This window comes from Carassius auratus, chromosome 10, assembly GCF_003368295.1.
Source record: "Carassius auratus strain Wakin chromosome 10, ASM336829v1, whole genome shotgun sequence".
Classification (NCBI taxonomy): Eukaryota; Metazoa; Chordata; class Actinopteri; order Cypriniformes; family Cyprinidae; genus Carassius; species Carassius auratus.
In genome coordinates this window covers 9,080,737-9,100,820 of record NC_039252.1, presented here as the reverse complement: position 1 = coordinate 9,100,820, position 20,084 = coordinate 9,080,737, and the positions used below count along the sequence as shown (strand labels likewise).

General features: G+C 37.6%; 1 protein-coding gene and 2 pseudogenes across 1 annotated transcript; all 3 read left to right on the top strand.

Annotated features, from left to right (window-relative positions):
* LOC113109733 (protocadherin beta-16-like) overlaps positions 1-20,084 on the top strand; it is a 59,442-nt pseudogene that overhangs the window by 13,410 nt on the left and 25,948 nt on the right.
* Positions 1,163-8,827, top strand: LOC113109736 (protocadherin gamma-A5-like; annotated as a pseudogene).
* On the top strand, positions 14,228-17,496 carry LOC113109735 (protocadherin gamma-C5-like). The gene has a single exon (XM_026273480.1). The coding sequence runs from the start codon at positions 15,034-15,036 to the stop codon at positions 17,494-17,496; it is 2,463 nt and encodes an 820-aa protein (XP_026129265.1). The 5' UTR covers positions 14,228-15,033.

Sequence of the window (20,084 nt, the reverse complement as noted above, 5' to 3'; positions counted from 1 at the left end):
TTATCCTATACAGTTTAAAGAGGTCACCCTCCTCACCCACCCAGCATTTCCTGAAAAAGAAAATAAGAAAATATTTGCATTAATATATAAATCATAAGGTTACAAAAAAAAAAAAAAAAAAAAAAAACAGATCAGGAAGTTTGCATGTGTCTGTTAGTTACTCTCACAATTGTATAAAATGTTGGCTCATACAGAGGATCCAAAACATATCTATACACTTGTCACAATTGAAAAAGCAAATGCTTTATAAAACAAAACACCAAAACAACTAGAATTTACAACATAGAAACACATTTAGGTTGCACTAAATTATTATTATTATATTATTTTTATTATTTATTTTACAGTACGTGTACTTACACGTACTTATAGTGTACTTACAGTGTATTTATCTAAGAAACTTCAGGTAATACAAGGTAACTACATGGGGTAGGGATAGGTTTAGGGCTAGGTTCAGGGAAAGTACCTAGTTATTACATAGTTATTGTAATTACTATAATAAGTACATAGTATGTACATGGTGAACATGACTGTAAAATAAAGTGCTACCCACATTTAAATCAAAATATTTCACAAAATGTTCTTTCTTTAGTTTTAAAATATGAAGTAATAAATAAAAACATGTCATCTAAAAATTTAAGATAATGTGTGAAAGTACAGTTAATTCTGTGAAGCATGCTAGCATAAGTTTGCTCAGTTTGCATCTTTGCTCATACATGATACTTAAAATATTTTAAGGTGAATATTTTAAAATAGTATTTTTTATTGTTATATAAATGTTAAATTGTGCTGGATCACGTTATATACATTTTGTTATATAATATGCATTTATTTGATCACAAATTAAATCATAACCAGAAAACCAGATTTTTTTTTTTTCTTAATCCTTTGTATTTTTTCTCTCATTAAATGACTATTATGTAGTGCTTTATTTGGGCTCTAAGTGCCGCTGTTTAACCTATATTGTCTTTCTGGTGTGTGCTTTTAGCCCTCCCTATAACGAAACCCAAAGCTATGGCATCATTCAGATATACTACATAACAGACCACCATCAGATTCATCTCCAGGTTCTTAAACACGAACGAAGACGAAATTTGCTGGGAATATTTCATCGCATATTTTGCTTTTTTGAATGCTTTTGCTCTGTCTTTGTTGATCAAAAATGGAGTCGAGAGGTAAAGGCTGGCATTATGGGTCGTTATTTTTCTATACAGCGTGTGCGTTTGCTTTATTTCCCCCTCGCGTGACCGGTCAGATTCGTTATTCTATACCTGAGGAAATGCCAGTGGGCTCGTTTGTTGGAAATATTGTCTCGGACCTGGGGCTTGAGCCGAAGAGACTGATTTCAGGAAAAGCTCGTGTTTTCACTACGGACAGCAGTGAGTACATTGGTCTCGACAAGGAGAATGGGCATCTGGTTGTTAAAAACAAAATAGACAGAGAAGATCTATGCAGAGAGATATCTGCATGCAGTGTGAGTTTTGATGTCATTTTTGAGAATCCGATGGAGCTTTATCGAGTTACTGTTGATATACTGGACATAAATGACAACAGCCCCGTCTTTCCAAAATCTAAAATCGAGCAAAAAATCAGCGAACTGGCGGTTTTAGGTGCGCGATTTCCATTAGAGAGCGCGATAGATCCAGACGTGGGAGTGAACACGCTACAGAAATATACTCTTCAACCCACCGATCATTTTAAGCTTAATGTCCAGAATGGCGCTGGTGGTAACAAAAACGTCGAGATGGTTCTTCATTCTCCTCTTGATAGAGAAATTAAGCAGCGCCATAATCTGATTCTGACCGCTTTAGATGGTGGAAAACCACAAAGGTCCGCAACTGTGCAGATTAATATCATTGTCCAAGATGTCAATGACAACGCTCCCGTTTTTACCCAGTCGTCTTATAAAACATCAGTTGTTGAAAATGCTCCTAAAACTACAATCGTGACTAAAGTCAGTGCGACCGATGCTGATGAGTCTAGTCACGGCATTCAATATCATTTTGAGCATGTTACATCTACGGTGAAAGCTTTGTTCTCCATTGATGCGGATTCTGGGGAGGTAAAAGTCATAGGTGATATAGATTATGAAAAGCATAAACAGTTTACAGTCAAAGTCAAAGCTTCAGATCACGGAGGTTTGACTGACTCGAGTGAGATAATTATTGACGTTATTGACGTAAATGACAACGCACCAAAAATTACAATAATGTCTTTTTCCAGTTCAGTATCTGAAGACGCAGCACCTGGAACTGTTATAGCAATGATAAATGTTCAGGATCTGGATTCAGGTGACAACAGTAAGATTACATGTTCAATTGATTTAAATTCTCCATTTAAAATCGTATCCTCGTTAACTAATTATTACAACCTGGTGACAGACTCAGAACTAGACAGGGAACAAATAGCAGAGTATAATATCACTATAACTGCTATAGATGGGGGAAACCCACCTCTTTCAAGTAAAGATATTTTACACTTAAAGATATCTGATGTGAATGATCACGCACCTCAGTTTGAGCAGGAATCATATAATGCCTTTATAGCTGAAAATAACCCTCCATCTACAACTATTCTGACTGTTAAAGCAATCGACATGGACTGGGGACAAAATGCAAAGATTTCATATTTTCTTATTGACAGAGATTTGAATGGAGCACCTCCTCAGAGAGTGGAGTGATATATTCAGAGAAATCATTTGATTACGAGCAACTGAAATCTTTCAAAATGCAAGTCAAAGCACAAGATGGGGGCTCACCCCCTTTATCAAACAACGTGACTGTAAACATTATAATCCAAGATCAGAATGATAACGCTCCTCAGGTTCTGTATCCAGTACAGACCGGTGCTTCTGTGGTGGCTGAGATTGTGCCTCGTGCTGCAGATGTTGGATATCTGGTCACTAAAGTGGTGGCTGTTGATGTGGACTCTGGACAGAATGCCTGGCTCTCCTATAAACTACAGAAAGCTACAGACAGAGCACTGTTTGAAGTGGGATTACAGAATGGAGAAATAAGAACTGTGCGACAAGTGACTGATAAAGATGCTGTCAAACAAAAACTGACTGTTGTTGTGGAGGATAACGGACAGCCGTCTCGCTCAGCTGTGGTCTCCATTAACGTGGCTGTGGCTGACAGCTTTCCTGAAGTGCTGTCAGAGTTCACAGATTTAACACATGAAAAACAGTATGACGACACTTTGACTTTTTATTTAATCTTGGCTCTCGCAGTGGTCTCCCTGCTCTTTATGGTCTCAGTTATATCAATCATTTCAGTGAAAATCTACAGATGGAGGCAGAACAAGCTATTTTATAAATCTGGGGCAAATCTTCCTGTAATTCCATATTATCCTCCAGTCTACACAGACGGCACATTACAGCATGTGTATAATTATGAAATGTGTGGAACCACTGATTCAAGGATGAGTGACATGAAGTTTGTCAGGCCCTACAGTCAGAACACACTGGTGAGCCAGAGTCGTATGGGAACAGTTCAGAGAGAAAAGAAGGAACAGGAGGTTGATGATCTGACTTTAGAGGTGAGACCTTGACTGATATTTTAATATCATCTCATCAGGCTTCATTTAATAAGAGCGTATTGTAATACTTTTTGCTTTAATGTTTATAACTCAAACGTTTATGTAATTTTCACAGCTTTTTTGACTACAGCTTAAAGCCATTTTGAAATGTCTTTCTTTTCCCTAAAAACTGGCCATAATTGGAAAAACAAAATTGAACAAATGCATACCACAGAATAAAAATAAATAACACACACAGTGCGTTGCTCACTATCACAGTTGTTTAATGAAGGGCTACACTGTGTCGTTTTGTGCAGTCTTTGTAAGTCTAGTAGAAGTACACTGGAAATGTATTTCTTTTTATTAATTTAAATTTTAGTTGAATATTTTTAAGAGATATTATATATAAAATTAGACATGAAAATCGGTTGAATTAGTTATGTTCTGTAAATTCTTCAGATTTTTAACACAATGTTACAAATGCAGCTCTCACCTCAGGAAGATGAAGGTCTTGTATGATAGCAAATTCACCCCTGTATATAATTAAAGGGATAGTTCACTTAGAAATGGAAATTATGTTATTATTTAGGCTACTTACCCTAATGTAGTTTCCGAATTTAAATTAGTTAAACTAACAGTGTTACAACCCTGTACTACAACAGTACCCTGTTTGAGGTTCTCAGATTTATGAAGCAATTCTCTTTGCCTTCTCACACTTTGATCTTTTGATCTTTGGGCGAAGCCGTGGCCTAATGGTTAGAGATTCAGATTCCTAATCCAAAAGGTTGCAAGTTTGAGTCTTGTGCCAGCAGGAATCGTAGGTGGAGGGGAGTGAATGTACAGTGCTCTCTCTCTCCCACCTTCAGTACTATTTACTGAGGTGTCCTTGAGCAAAGCACCGAACCCCCAACTGCTCCCCAGGTGCCGCAGCATAAATGGCTGCCCACTGCTCCGGGTGTGTGTTCACGGTGTGTGTGCATTTTGGATGGGTTAAATGCAGAGCATGAACAAGTATGGGTCACCACACTTGGCTGTGTGTCGTGTCACTTTCACTTTAAGCTGTGGCATGTTATCAGAATGCATAAACTCATATATGTTTTTTTTTTTTTTTTTTTTTTACTCTTTTTAAAATTTGAGTACTTGATATATTTTTTTTCTTTCTTTTTCTTTCTTTTCTTTTTTCTTTTCTTTTCTTTTCATGAAGTGAACATTCCGTAGTACTCTGTTTGGGCTCTAAGTGCCGCTGTTCAACATATTAAGCAAGTGTATTTTTATCCCTCCCCTTAACAAAACCCAAAGCAATGGCATAATCTCACACATCATAAACTGCTAAACTTGGGGTGCTACATAACAGATATTCAAATAACGTTCACCTCCGTTGTTTTCTTTAATCCACACGAAGACGCAATTTGTTGGAACCATATAATTCATTGCACATTTTGCTTTGAATTCTTCTGCGCAGTCTTTGTTTTTCAAAAATGGAGTCGGGAGGAAAAGGCTGGCATTATGGGTCGTTATTTTTCTATACAGCGTGTGCGTTTGCTTTATTTCCCCCTCGCGTGACCGGTCAGATTCGTTATTCTATACCTGAGGAAATGCCAGTGGGCTCGTTTGTTGGAAATATTGCCTCAGATCTCGGGCTTGAGCCGAAGAGACTGATTTCAGGAAAAGCTCGTGTTTTCACTACGGACAGCAGTGAGTACATTGGTCTCGACAAGGAGAATGGGCATCTGGTTGTTAAAAACAAAATAGACAGAGAAGATCTATGCGGAGACACATCTGCCTGTAGTGTGAGTTTTGATGTCATTTTAGAAAATCCAATGGAGCTTTATCGAGTTACTGTTGATATACTGGACATAAATGACAACAGTCCGGTTTTTCCGAAAACTAGAATTGACCAAGAAATCAGCGAACTGGCGGTTTTAGGTGCGCGATTTCCATTAGAGAGCTCGATAGATCCAGACGTGGGAGTGAACACGCTACAGAAATATACTCTTCAACCCACCGATCATTTTAAGCTTAATGTCCAGAATGGTGATGACGGTAGTAAAAACGTCAAGATGGTTCTTCATTCTCCTCTTGATAGAGAAATTAAGCAGCGCCATAATCTGATTCTTACGGCTTTTGATGGTGGAAAACCACAAAGGTCCGCAACTGTGCAGATTAATATCATTGTTCTAGATGTCAATGACAACGCTCCCGTGTTTACTCAATCGTCTTATAAAACATCAGTTGTTGAAAATGCTCCTAAAGGCACAATCGTAACGAAAGTCAGTGCTACGGATGCTGACGAGTCTAGTCACGGCATTCAGTACTATTTTGAGCACGCGTCATCTACGGTGAAAGCTTTGTTCTCCATCGATGCGGATTCTGGGGAGGTTAAAGTCATGGGTGATATAGATTATGAAAAACACAAGCAGTTTAAAATCAATGTCAAAACTAAAGATCACGGAGGTTTGACTGACTCGAGTGAGATAATTATTGACGTTATTGACGTAAATGATAACACGCCTAAAATTACAATAATGTCTTTTTCCAGTTCAGTATCTGAAGACGCAGCACCTGGAACTGTTATAGCAATGATAAATGTTCAGGATCTGGATTCAGGTGACAACAGTAAGATTACATGTTCGATTGATTTAAATTCTCCATTTAAAATCGTATCCTCGTTAACTAATTATTACAACCTGGTGACAGACTCAGAACTAGACAGGGAACAAATAGCAGAGTATAATATCACTATAACTGCTATAGATGGGGGAAACCCACCTCTTTCAAGTAAAGATATTTTGCACCTAAAGATATCTGATGTGAATGATCACGCACCTCAGTTTGAGCAGGAATCATATAATGCCTTTATAGCTGAAAATAACCCTCCATCTACAACTATTCTGACTGTTAAAGCAATCGACATGGACTGGGGGCAAAATGCAAAGATTTCATATTTTCTTATTGACAGAGATTTGAATGGAGCACCTCTGGGATCATACATCTCTATAAATTCAGAGAGTGGAGTGATATATTCAGAGAAATCATTTGATTATGAACAATTAAAATCTTTTAAAATGCAAGTCAAAGCACAAGATGGGGGCTCACCCTCTTTATCAAACAATGTGACTGTAAACATTATAATCCAAGATCAGAATGATAACGCTCCTCAGGTTCTGTATCCAGTACAGACCGGTGCTTCTGTGGTGGCTGAGATTGTGCCTCGTGCTGCAGAGGTTGGATATCTGGTCACTAAAGTGGTGGCTGTTGATGTGGACTCTGGACAGAATGCCTGGCTCTCCTATAAACTACAGAAAGCTACAGACAGAGCACTGTTTGAAGTGGGATTACAGAATGGAGAAATAAGAACTGTGCGACAAGTGACTGATAAAGATGCTGTCAAACAAAAACTGACTGTTGTTGTGGAAGATAACGGACAGCCGTCTCGCTCAGCTGTGGTCTCCATTAATGTGGCTGTGGCTGACAGCTTTCCTGAAGTGCTGTCAGAGTTCACAGACTTTACACATGAAAAAAAATATAATGACAATTTGACTTTTTATTTAATCTTGGCTCTAGCAGTGGTCTCCCTGCTCTTCATAGTCTCAATTATTTCAATAATTTCAGTAAAAATCTACAGATGGAGGCAGAACAAGCTATTTTATAAATCTGGGGCAAATCTTCCTGTAATTCCATATTATCCTCCAGTCTACACAGACGGCACATTACAGCATGTGTATAATTATGACATGTGTGGAACCACTGATTCAAGGATGAGTGACATGAAGTTTGTCAGGCCCTACAGTCAGAACACACTGGTGAGCCAGAGTCGTATGGGAACAGTTCAGAAAGAAAAGAAGGAGCAGGAGGTTGATGATCTGACTTTAGAGGTGAGAGTTTCATAAGTGAAGCTTGAAGTGCATGCTGTACTCTACTTTTTTTTTTTTTTTCAGCAAATAATTTACTGACATTTACTTTACAAGACATGAGGCTGATATTGTTTTGTTTTGTGAAACTAGACTGTTAGTTTCTCAAATGCGTCACAATATTAGTGCACAGTCAACTCTATTCCACCCACAAACACCCACACACGCTCTGCTACTCATTGTTGACATGTTTTATCTTTCTCAGGCTTTCATGGAGAGATGATGTGACATTTATTTAAATATACAGCAAAACATGCAATACAATTTTATTGCAATGCAAAACATTAAAAAAAAGTTTTGTGTGCCCACTTTAATACAAAATTGAACACTACATTAAAAAGGATTTACACTACTGTGAGATTTTGACAGGTAATTTTGTTATGTAGTCCAGCCTTTAGCTGGATTTGCCGTAATGATAGCTTCAGTGATTGCTGTTTTTATACCTTTCCATGTTCAAGGGATTCCATGGAGCTGCAGTTTTGGATCAGTATGCCAGGGCTCTATTATACAGCAAATATTCCTCTGCTGTTTAATCTGCTGTTTAATCTATTTTTGTGTTGTGATTTCTGCATGTTTAAAACATTGAGGTGCTAAAAGGCATTGATTTATACAGAATATGTGACTTTTTTGCACATTTATCATTTTGAACATGTGTTACATTATCTGAAACAAAATCAGAATTAATCATTAGGCCATAGTACTGTCCATAGTCTGTATCAGAGATAGGCAGACATTTCTGTCATCAACTGTTTTTCATACTTATGATAGCCTGATATTAAATTAGGAAAACCAAGTTTTGGTGGACTTTTTAATGCAAACCTTGTTGTTAGAACAGTGTGAAACTGAATGAAGTGTATAAAATGAGGATATCAAATACTCAATGTACTGCTTGGATTTTTTTTCCGTCTTTGTCAATCAAGTCTCTCTGTCCCTGAATGCTGAATAGAAATCTTGCACAGTGAGCTCGTGTGTTATACTTAGAAATACTTGTCGTATACTGCCACAAACTGTCTTTATATGGGGGGAGAAAAAAGAGAAATTACCTACCTTTGCTCCTATCCAAGGATAAACAGCTACTTTTACCCTTAATCTTCATAAAGATTCATGATAAGCATCATAGGGTGACTTTACTGATATTACTGCTGCTTAAGGTGTGGGTTCTGGATCTTACAGAAACTGGGAGTGGCTTATCTGCAGTGAGTGTGCAGCCAGATATATGAAACACCATCCAACATAAAATTTATGTCTCAGCTGAAGCATTAATCCTGTCTATAAGGTCCACTGCCCAGTTTACATAAATATTGGATTCATATTGAAAAAAGAAAAACAATCCCTTGTTGTGTCGTTTACTGTATGTACTACATTTTTTTACCATATACTAAATTTTTTACTATAAAAAAATGTTTCCAGTTTAGTTGCAGAAAAATGTAAACTGTAAAACACATTCATATAGTACATTGCATCATTTTGTTTTCATTTAATCAATTTAAATTTTAGCTTGAATTATTTCAAAATGGGGGGATATCAAATTAGAAGTGCAGGATCAATGTGAGTAAAGCTCAAGACAGCACTTGAGATCTGTGTTGGTGTTTGTGAGAATTCTGACTCGCAGCCAATGGAAAGGAGGGGCCTTTTCTCTCTGCAGTGAGATTCTTTGTCCTGCTTTTGTCTCCTCAAAGCTGCATGTGTCTGTATGTGCCTACACACGAGCTGCACACAGTGATACTGTCAATAAGTCAAAAATTTTATATTATTTTTAAATTTAAGTACACACATATATGCAAGTCCTTACATATATTATATAATGGTTTATATGCAATGCTTATCCCTCTTATTTTCTTTTCCTTTACATGCTTGCATCTGTTTATTCAGACGGCTTGAACACAACCCACACCACCTACAGATATGCATATCCATATGCTCTCTTTCTCCTCTAACACACATATTACTCCCTTGACAACATGTGTTTCTATGACAACAGACTGAGCCAGACCATTCAATTTTTTATTTGGGGGGTGAGGGCTTGTTTGTGTGTAAGGGTGTACTCTTGAAGCCAAATAGTCAGTACACAACCCTTTCTGGTTCTCCCATACTCCCTCTTGTGCTCAGTAGAAGTGTTTACCATTGTTAGTGTCATCATTATCAAAATAGTTTTATTTTATTTATTTATTTATTTATTTATTTAGTCCATATTGCACAATTACCATTGGTGAAAGGATTGATTTTGGCATTTGTTGTGATTGCATACTGCTTATCCTCTTCTCCTTTAGAAGCAGAGATGATAAAACATCTATCCCACCCACAAATAATTATGATAAAACATACAAACAATTTGTACACTAAAAATGCTAACCATGTTTTTGTCTCTTTTTTTTCTCTTTTGTCTGCTACATTCCACATCTTCACCTGGCTTTCACCAACAAAGGTAAGAACAAATTCCCTTTTCTGTTAAAAATGTGTTAATGCCTCTGAAATGCAATGATTAGTACATATGAACAAAGTCAATGTTTTCTTATAAGATTTTAATTGGAGGAAGCAAATGTATATATATATATATATATATATATATATATATATATATATATATATATATATATATATATATATATATATATATATATATATATATATATATTATGTGTGTATATATGTGTGTATAGTTGTGCAGGGTATTTCTCTCTAAATGATAAACAACAACATCAACACTTTGTCACGATAATACGCACTGCCAAAACTTTGTGCAGCTAATGAAAATCCCTGAAATTGTAATAAAGTAATTAAGACAAAACAATGTATGATGATTTTTAGTTGTTAAAAATAAAATAAATACTGCCCAGTTATCAATAGAGTCTGCCGTGGGGCCTTATGCATAGGATGGGGGGCTTTTATCTATGATAGGTGAAAGACCTCTGCCTTTATATTTACTGTATTATGAATTACACTGTCAGTTAAAAAGTAAATCAAGAGTAATATTATGACTATCATATTAATTAAATGGGGGCTTTTAGCCTTGTCATACCCAAATGTGTTTGCCTAATATGTTTGCCAGATGTGTATTGCCATTTTGATTCCAAATGCAACACATGAACAACACTCATAGTACAAAATCTAATGTCACACAGTGGCACACTGTCAGTGCAAAAAATGCAATAATAGAGTAAAAATAATTGTGTAACTTTACTTAAAAAAAAAAAAAAAAAAAAAAAAAAAAACGGGTAAGTAAACAGCTTAATCTTGATGTTTATTCAAAAATCACTTTCTTCTGATGTTCCCAACCAACGTAAAAATATTTTTCAGTGGACCTCATGCTTACATGTAAGTATTTTGCGAAGAAAGAAACACAAACAGCATGGAAATAGTGGTTACTTTGTCTAAACTTGCAAGTGCAGCTGCAGGAATAGCCCGCCTGTGTGGCGCTGTCCACTCAAGTGGTGCTGAAACGCTCGCTTCACTCTAGGCTGCTTTCGGTCTCCCCCTGCTCATGGTTGAGTCCTTTTTTGTAAGAGGATCATGCAGTCTTGTACGGATAAAGAGCATTTTAACCACTAATATGAATGATAATGTAATGCTTTTACTTTTAAAGAGGATAGATATAACAACATGTTAATATTTCTATAAATTGCAGTTGATCTATGCGCTTTTATCAACGACCTCCACACACAGCAATGCCTGCTCAAACGTCGGTTCTGCTGCACTTCTCACTGACGCCACATGACGGCACACGCTCATATTCTTTTTAAAGCAGCTCTGTTTTAGATAATAGAAGAGCACACACAATAGACACACACGATAGAGGATAGTAGAAGGTAATATCTCATCATCATCATCATCATAGATAAAAACTATATATGTATTAATAAACATACTACTACTACTACTACTACTACTACTAATAATAATAATAATAATAATAATAATTATTATTATTATTATTATTATTATTATTAATATTTTAATCTGTTATTTTTAGACAAGTTGTGGCTATGAATCACTCTAAATCACTTTTGATTTGCCTTTCTCGTACTAGCCCTTTAAGATATTTTAAGAATTGGATTGGTTGAAGATAAATGTACAGTCGACCAATGAGGAACACACTTAGACAAAGAGATCCACTCCCTCCCACTGCTGTGGCATCTGTCGGAGCTCTGCAGTGAACGCATGAAATACCCATTTTATCAAAAGGAGCTCATACAAATAGGAATATGCAATCAATATACTTTCTGGGATTATGTAATTTTGAATATTTTGAAATCTTGAGAAAACTTGGATAAAAAAAAAAAAAAGCTTGGAGACGGAGATGATGGAATGTCTATTCGTTTTGAGGAGAATTTGGTGGTGCTGTGTCTTTATTCTTCCTTGGAGTACAATAGAGGCGCAGATTCGATACACAATCCAGAAGAGCTAAGAGAAGGATCTGTGGTCGGAAATATCGCCAAAGACCTCGGTTTGGATGTATCTAAGATTATAGATCGTAAACTGCAAATAGCAACTGAGACTGGTAAGCAGTATTTCGCCGTGGATGAGGAAAAGGGTGATCTTATTGTGAATGAGAGAATTGATAGAGAGGGTTTATGTGGATACAATGTCCCGTGTGTTTTGCCTCTTCAAGCCGTTTTAGAGAATCCTCTGCAGATGCATCGGGTTGAGATTGAAGTACAAGATATTAATGACAACACGCCCAATTTTAAATCTAATGAGCGTATACTAAATATCCCCGAATCTGTTAATTCAGGAGCAAAATTTCTCTTAGAGAGCGCTATTGACTCAGATGTACAGTCCAATTCTTTAAAATCATACAGTCTGAGCGTTAATGATAATTTTGCTTTAAACGTTAAAACTCAAGATGGGGTCAAAATTCCAGAATTAGTACTGAAGCAACCTCTTGACCGAGAAAAACAGGCTGTCCATAAACTAATATTAACAGCAGCTGACGGAGGGAATCCAGTGCGCACGGGCACATGTGAGATCACTGTTGTGGTGTTGGATAATAATGATAACGGTCCTGAATTTGAAAAGGCTTTTTATGAGACTTATGTTGATGAAAACGAATCGATTCATAAAGAAATTCTGAGAGTCAAGGCTTTAGATTTGGATGAAGGGTTAAATGGAGAGGTTGAATATTTCTTTGCAGACCAGACATCAGATACAGCGCTATTTAATATTAATCAACAAACTGGTATCATCACAGTTAAAGGACTGCTGGATCATGAAAAAGCAAGCCTACATAAATTTGATATAGTTGCAAAGGACAAAGGAAATCCTCAAATGGAGGGCCACTGCAGTGTAAAGATAAAGGTTAATGATGTAAATGACAACGCACCTGACATAATTATTACTTCCCTCTCAAGTCCGATTCCTGAGAGCTCCTCAAATGGTACTGTCGTTTCTTTAATTAGTACAAAAGATGCAGATTTAGGAGAGAACGGTAAAGTTAAACTTACATTGACCCCTGGAACACCCTTTAGATTAAACCCTACAGTTTCCAATCACTACGCACTGCTTACCAACGGTCCTTTAGACAGAGAGACTTATTCTGAATATAAAATTGAACTGAAAGCAGTTGATGCCGGTTCACCACCGCTATCTAATGGAAAAACAGTCAACATCGGGATCTCAGACGTAAATGACAATCCTCCAATGTTCGCTGAGAAATCTTACACGGTTTACGCTAAAGAAAACAGTGCTCATGGTTCAATATTGTGCTCAGTCTCCGCCCATGACCCAGACTTAGGCGAAAATGCCAAAATCTCCTACTCCATTTTGGACTCGAAGGTTCAGGACGTTCCTGTATCTTCTTATATCTATATAAACTCAGAAAACGGAAGTGTATTTAGTATGCAGTCATTTGACTACGAGAAAATCAAACTGTTTCAGATCGTCATTCAGGCTAAAGATCATGGCTCTCCATCTCTGAGCAGCAACACAACTGTTCATGTGTTTATTTCGGACCAGAACGATAATGCACCTGCTGTCATTTACCCGTCCACATCCATGGGGTCTGTCTCTCATCAGAGGATGCCCCGTTCTGCTAAAGCAGGACATCTCGTTACTAAGGTAACAGCAGTGGACGCAGACTCGGGTCATAACGCCTGGCTGTTCTACAGGCTCGCGGAGGCCACGGACGCGTCTCTGTTCAGTGTCAATTTACATACGGGAGAGGTGAGGACTAAACGCGCTGTTTCAGAGCACGACGACTCCTCTCAGAGACTGCTGATAGAAATAAAGGATAATGGAGAACCGATCCAGTCCACCACAGTCACAGTGGATATACTGATAGAGGACGGCTTTCATGAGCCCATCTCAGACTATCGTTTGAAAACTACAGAAGACAACAAGAAAACTGGTAAAATCACTTTGTATTTGATCATTTCTTTGGGCACGGTGTCGGTTTTGTGTCTATTGACATTTTTCACGTTGATTGTAAAATGCGTTAAAAACAGTATTGGCAGTTCAAGTTGTTGCGTCAGGCGAACTGATTCTGGATACAAGAACCCCAACAGAAACCTGCAGATCCAGCTCAACACTGACGGGCCCATTAAGTATGTGGAGGTTCTGGGAGGAGACATGATGTCTCAGAGTCAGTCCTTTGGCTCCTATCTCTCTCCAATGTCAGAATTCAGTGATCTCACCCTCGTTAAACCCAGCAGCACCACAAACTTTACAGACACACTAAACGTGCTCGATGCGTCACTACCAGACAGCGCGTGGACGTTCGAGAGCCAACAGGTGAGCGTGAGATTTTGTATAGTATTTTTTATATATTATTATATTGCATAATCATCTTATTTTGAATATTACTGTTGGCACTACTATTGTCATACGTAGATGACATAAATTACTCTATCCACATTACAACTTTCATAACCAATATAAGTAACACTAAATTTACATTAAAATTGCTAGAGCTTTGCAGTGTTAATTTCTTTGATGAAAATGAAATGTTTTGATAATGGAAGCTGGTAATCAAACATTCGTACCGATCTCTACACTGATAATTGATACTTTAATGAATGGATACACTTTTTGTCATTTGATCCGAATATATTCGTATATAGTTGTGAGATTTAGTCAGTCGAAACAGAATAATTATCTCAGGAAAATAGTATTTAGCGTTGTGTTGAATATCGAATTTTGTGTATATTTGTTAATGTAAGATTTGTGGGCACATTAATGTTTTTAGAATTTTTGGAGTAAAAAATATCGTTTTTATTCATAAGTAGAAATAAATAAACATATTGATTGCTGAAAAACAATGGTTGTTTCATTGTACAGTGAGCTATGAAACAACTGTATATATTCTGCATAGGTGTTGAGCTTGGCTGTGCTCTGCCTCTTTAAGACTGATTCATGTTGTGACTGGAGAGGGCTCGTCCAATAACAGGACCGCACTGCACAAAGGGATCCACTCCCTCCCCCGACATAATGATGAGAACCATTACGCACAGACCTAAGACAAAATGCACTGCACTCGCTGCAATGTATTAAACAACGGAATATAATACGCAGTTCTATACATTTTAAAATGTTAAGTTATTTTCATGAAGGCTCTTAGTCGTAAAATGAATCTCAGGATATTGGAATTAGCAATCATTTGTAGTGTTTGGAAATGAGGACTCAAATACAAAGGAGATTTTTGCTCTGGCGGGCGCTGTGGCTGTTGTGTTTAGCTGTTTTGTGGAGAGATACAGAGGCGCAGCTTCGTTATACAATACCGGAGGAGCTGAAGGAGGGATCTGTTGTTGGAAATGTAGCTAAAGATCTCGGTTTGGATGTATCTGAGATATCTAATCGTAAATTACGGATAACGTCTGAGTCTGGTAAGCAATATTTCAGCTTGAATTTGCGGAACGGCGAGCTGCTTGTGAATGAAGTAATAGACAGAGAAACCCTGTGCGGACAAAGCGCGAGTTGTGTGTTGCCAGTGCAAGTCATAATCGAGGATCCACTCCAGTTTTATCGTGTCGAGGTGGCCATACAAGATATTAACGACAACTCTCCAATTTTCTTGTCGAAAATAAACACAATTGAGGTGCCAGAGTTAACATTAATTGGAGCAAGATTTCGTTTGGAACCTGCTCAGGATCCTGACGCTGGAACGAACTCCTTGCGCTCATATGCGCTTAATAAAAATGAACATTTCGCTATGAACATTAAAACCGATAGTGATGGAACAAAAGTCCCAGAAATAGTTTTAGAGAAAGCTGTCGACAGAGAAAAACAGTCTGTACACCATCTCATTTTGACAGGCATTGATGGGGGCGATCCAGCGAGGTCAGGAACCACACAGATTTCTGTAAAAATTATTGATGCGAATGATAATGCTCCCGTATTTGAACAAGATATATATAAGGTTAAAGTGATGGAGAGCACAGCCCCGGGTACAATGATACTAACTGTAAAAGCTATTGACTTGGATGATGGTATGAACGGTGAGGTTGAGTATTCATTTGCGGCACATACACCTGAAATTATTCAAAATTTGTTTACTATTAATCCTGTGACAGGTGAGTTAGTCGTTTTCAAGCAACTTGATTATGAAACCAGCACCTCATATAAAATTGACATTCGTGCTAGAGACAAAGGCTCATTTGCAATGGAGGGACATTGTAGAATCCAAGTGACTGTTTTAGACGTGAATGATAATGCACCTGAGATCATCATCACCTCCTCACCAAAACCTGTGAGAGAAGATGCGCCCGCTGGGACTATGGTAGCCTTAATAAATGTTAAAGATTTGGATTCAGGCGTAAATGGAAACGTATCTCTTAGCATGTCACCGGGCACTCCTTTTAAATTGAAGCCAACGTTTTCAAACCAATACACGCTGGTGACAGATTCACAATTAGACCGAGAAGAGTTTCCTAGATATGACATTAAGCTCATAGCATCAGACGCTGGATCACCTCCACTGATATCTAGCAAACTCATTACAGTTAGTATACTAGATGTCAATGACAACCCTCCTGTGTTTTCTGAACGTGCATACTCGGTTTATATAAAAGAAAACACTGCTCCGGGATCAATGTTATCATCTGTAACAGCGTCAGATCGAGATACGGGAGAAAATGCCAAAATTGTCTATTCAGTTCTCGATACTAATACTCAAGGCGTTCCGGTCTCTTCATATGTTTATATAAACTCTGAAAATGGTAGCATATTTAGCATGCACTCATTCGATTATGAGAAAATGAAGGTGTTTCACATCATCGTGATTGCTAAAGATCATGGCTCTCCATCTCTGAGCAGCAACGCAACTGTTCACGTGTTTATTTCGGACCAGAACGATAATGTACCTGTTGTCATTTACCCGTCCACATCCATGGGGTCTGTCTCTCATCAGAGGATGCCCCGTTCTGCTAAAGCAGGACATCTCGTTACTAAGGTAACAGCAGTGGACGCAGACTCGGGGCATAACGCCTGGCTGTTCTACAGGCTCGCGGAGGCCACGGACGCGTCTCTGTTCAGTGTCAATTTACATACGGGAGAGGTGAGGACTAAACGCGCTGTTTCAGAGCACGACGACTCCTCTCAGAGACTGCTGATAGAAATAAAGGATAATGGAGAACCGATCCAGTCCACCACAGTCACAGTGGATATACTGATAGAGGAAGGCGTTCACGAGCCCATCTCGGATTATAATATGAAAACTACAGAAAACAGCAACAAGAAAAGCGGCAAAATCACTTTGTACTTGATAGTATCTTTGGGCACCGTGTCACTTTTATCTGTGTTGACATTATTTACGTTGATTGTGAAATGCGTACGAAGCAGCATCGGAAGATCTGGTTGCTGTATCAGGACGACAAACTCTGAATACAAGAACCCCAACAGAAACCTGCAGATCCAGCTCAACACTGACGGGCCCATTAAGTATGTGGAGGTTCTGGGAGGAGACATGATGTCTCAGAGTCAGTCCTTTGGCTCCTATCTCTCTCCAATGTCAGAATTCAGTGATCTCACCCTCGTTAAACCCAGCAGCACCACAAACTTTACAGACACACTAAACGTGCTTGACGCGTCATTACCAGACAGCGCCTGGACTTTCGAGAGCCAACAGGTGAGCGCGTGATATATATACTGTCTACTGTCATATATATTTTTATTAATGTGACATGATGTGCAAACACGAATTATTCTAACCACTTTACCACTTACAAATTCACAAACATATTTTTCACCATACACTGTAAAAAAAAAAAAAAAAAAAAATGGTTGCCAGAACTTCACCGTTGAAAATATGGTAGCAATATTTTAGGTTTTACAGACTTAACTTAAAATAACGATAAAAAAAAAATGTATTTAATTAACTGTATTTAATAAGCCAGCATATTAAATATTAAATTAAATGTATAAGTGTAAAAAAAATAAAAATAAAGAGAAACATCTTATTTCAGCGAAAAAACATAAAATATGAAGTGTCATGCAGGGAATTCTGGGAGTGTCATTTTTTTTTTCACTGTAAATTATACAATCACTTTTTCTTTTTTCACTTCCAAAAAACGTGATTTTAACAGTATTTTACTGTAAAATTACATTATATGTAAACACGGTTATTCACCGTTTATGTATGGAAACTTACTGATAACCAATTAACAGGTTTTTATAGCATTTTTAAAGTCTTTTACTGTTAAAATCACAATCATTTTCTACAGTGTAGTTCTTTTTAAATGGATCTTAATATTTGGAATTAATACTTTAACACTTACTTAATAACATAATAACACTTAAAAGCGATATTAATGTATTACATATATGAGCGTCTATATGCTTCTATGCAGCATCTCCATACTTTTTTTTTTTTTTTTTTTTTTTTTTTTTAAGAATACTGATTTTAGTTTTGCAGTATAGTCTTGAGTAATTGTGGAGGAAAATAGTTGTTTCAGTGCAATATGACCCATAAAATAACTGTATTTATTCTGCATGGATTTTGAGTTTGGCTGTGCTCTGCCTCTTTAAGACTGATTCATGTTGTGACTGGAGAGAGCTCGTCCAATAACGGGACTGTATTGCACAAAGGGATCCACTCCCTCCCCCGACATAATTCTGAATACCATTAGGCACAGACCTGAGACAAAAAGCACTGCACTCGCTGCAATGCATCTAGGTACGGAAATTAATCTAGGATTCTATACATTTTAAAAAATTACACTATACATGTAAAGGCTTAAAGTCGTAAAATGAATGTCAGAATACTGGAATCAACGATTATTGATCGTGTGTGGAAATGAGGACTCAACTACAAAGAAGGATTTTGCCCTGGACGGCGCTGTGGCTGTTGTGTTTCGCTGTTTTGTGGAGAGATACAGAGGCGCAGCTTCGTTATACAATTCCGGAGGAGCTTAAGGAGGGATCTGTTGTTGGAAATGTAGCGAAAGATCTCGGTTTGGATTTATCTGAAATATCTAATCGTAAATTACGAATAGCATCTGAGTCTGGTAAGCAACATTTTAGTCTAAATTTGCGTAACGGCGAGCTGCTTGTGAATGATATTATAGACAGAGAAACCCTGTGCGGACAAAGCGCGAGTTGTGTGTTGCCAGTGCAAGTCATAATCGAGGATCCACTCCAGTTTTATCGTGTCGAGGTGGACATACAAGATATTAACGACAACTCTCCGAGTTTCCTTTCAGATACAAATAATATTGACATATCAGAGACCACGTTAAGCGGAGCTAGATTTCACTTAGAGCCTGCGCAAGACGCAGATGTAGGGTCAAACTCTTTGCGCACGTATGCTTTAAATAAAAATGAATATTTTGTTTTACATGTTAAAAATGACAATGACGGAACGAAAGTCCCAGAAATAGTTTTGCAGAAAGCACTTGATAGAGAAAAACAGTCTATACACCATCTGATTTTGACAGGTATTGATGGAGGTAATCCAGCAAGATCTGGCACTACTCAGATTACTGTTAAAGTGTTAGATGCAAATGACAATGCTCCGGCATTTGAACAAGATGTATATGGTCTTAAAGTGACGGAGAACTCTGCTCCAGGTACAGTCATTCAGAGAGTAAAAGCAATTGACTTAGACGATGGAGTAAATAGCGAAATAGAGTATTCGTTAGGATCTCTTACACCAGAAGCAATAAAGCAGTTATTTTCCATTGACTCAGATACTGGCGAATTAACCATATCAAAGAGTCTTGACTATGAAATGAGCTCCATGTATAAATTCGACATACGCGCCAGAGACAAAGGAGCGCCTGTAATGGAGGGACATTGTAGAGTTCAGGTGAATGTTTTAGATGTGAATGATAATGCACCTGAGATCACTATTACATCTTCACCCAAACCTGTGCCAGAAGATGCGTCCGCTGGGACTATGGTAGCGTTAATAAATGTTAAAGATTTAGATTCGGGGGTAAACGGAAATGTAACGCTTGATATTACACCTGATACCCCATTTAAATTAAAGCCATCATTTTCAAATCATTATGCACTAGTAACAGATTCACAATTAGATAGAGAAAAGTTTCCTAGATATGACATTGAGCTAAAAGCCTCAGACGCTGGATCACCTCCACTGATATCTAGCAAACTCATTACAGTTAATATACTAGACGTCAATGATAACCCTCCTGTGTTTTCTGAACATATTTACTCGGTTTATATTAAAGAAAACACTGCTCCGGGGTCAATTTTAGCATCAGTAAC

Coding starts and splice junctions, on each gene's coding strand:
- LOC113109735 (XM_026273480.1), top strand. CDS start 15,034: ATGAGGACTCAAATACAAAGGAGATTTTTGCTCTGGCGGGCGCTGTGG.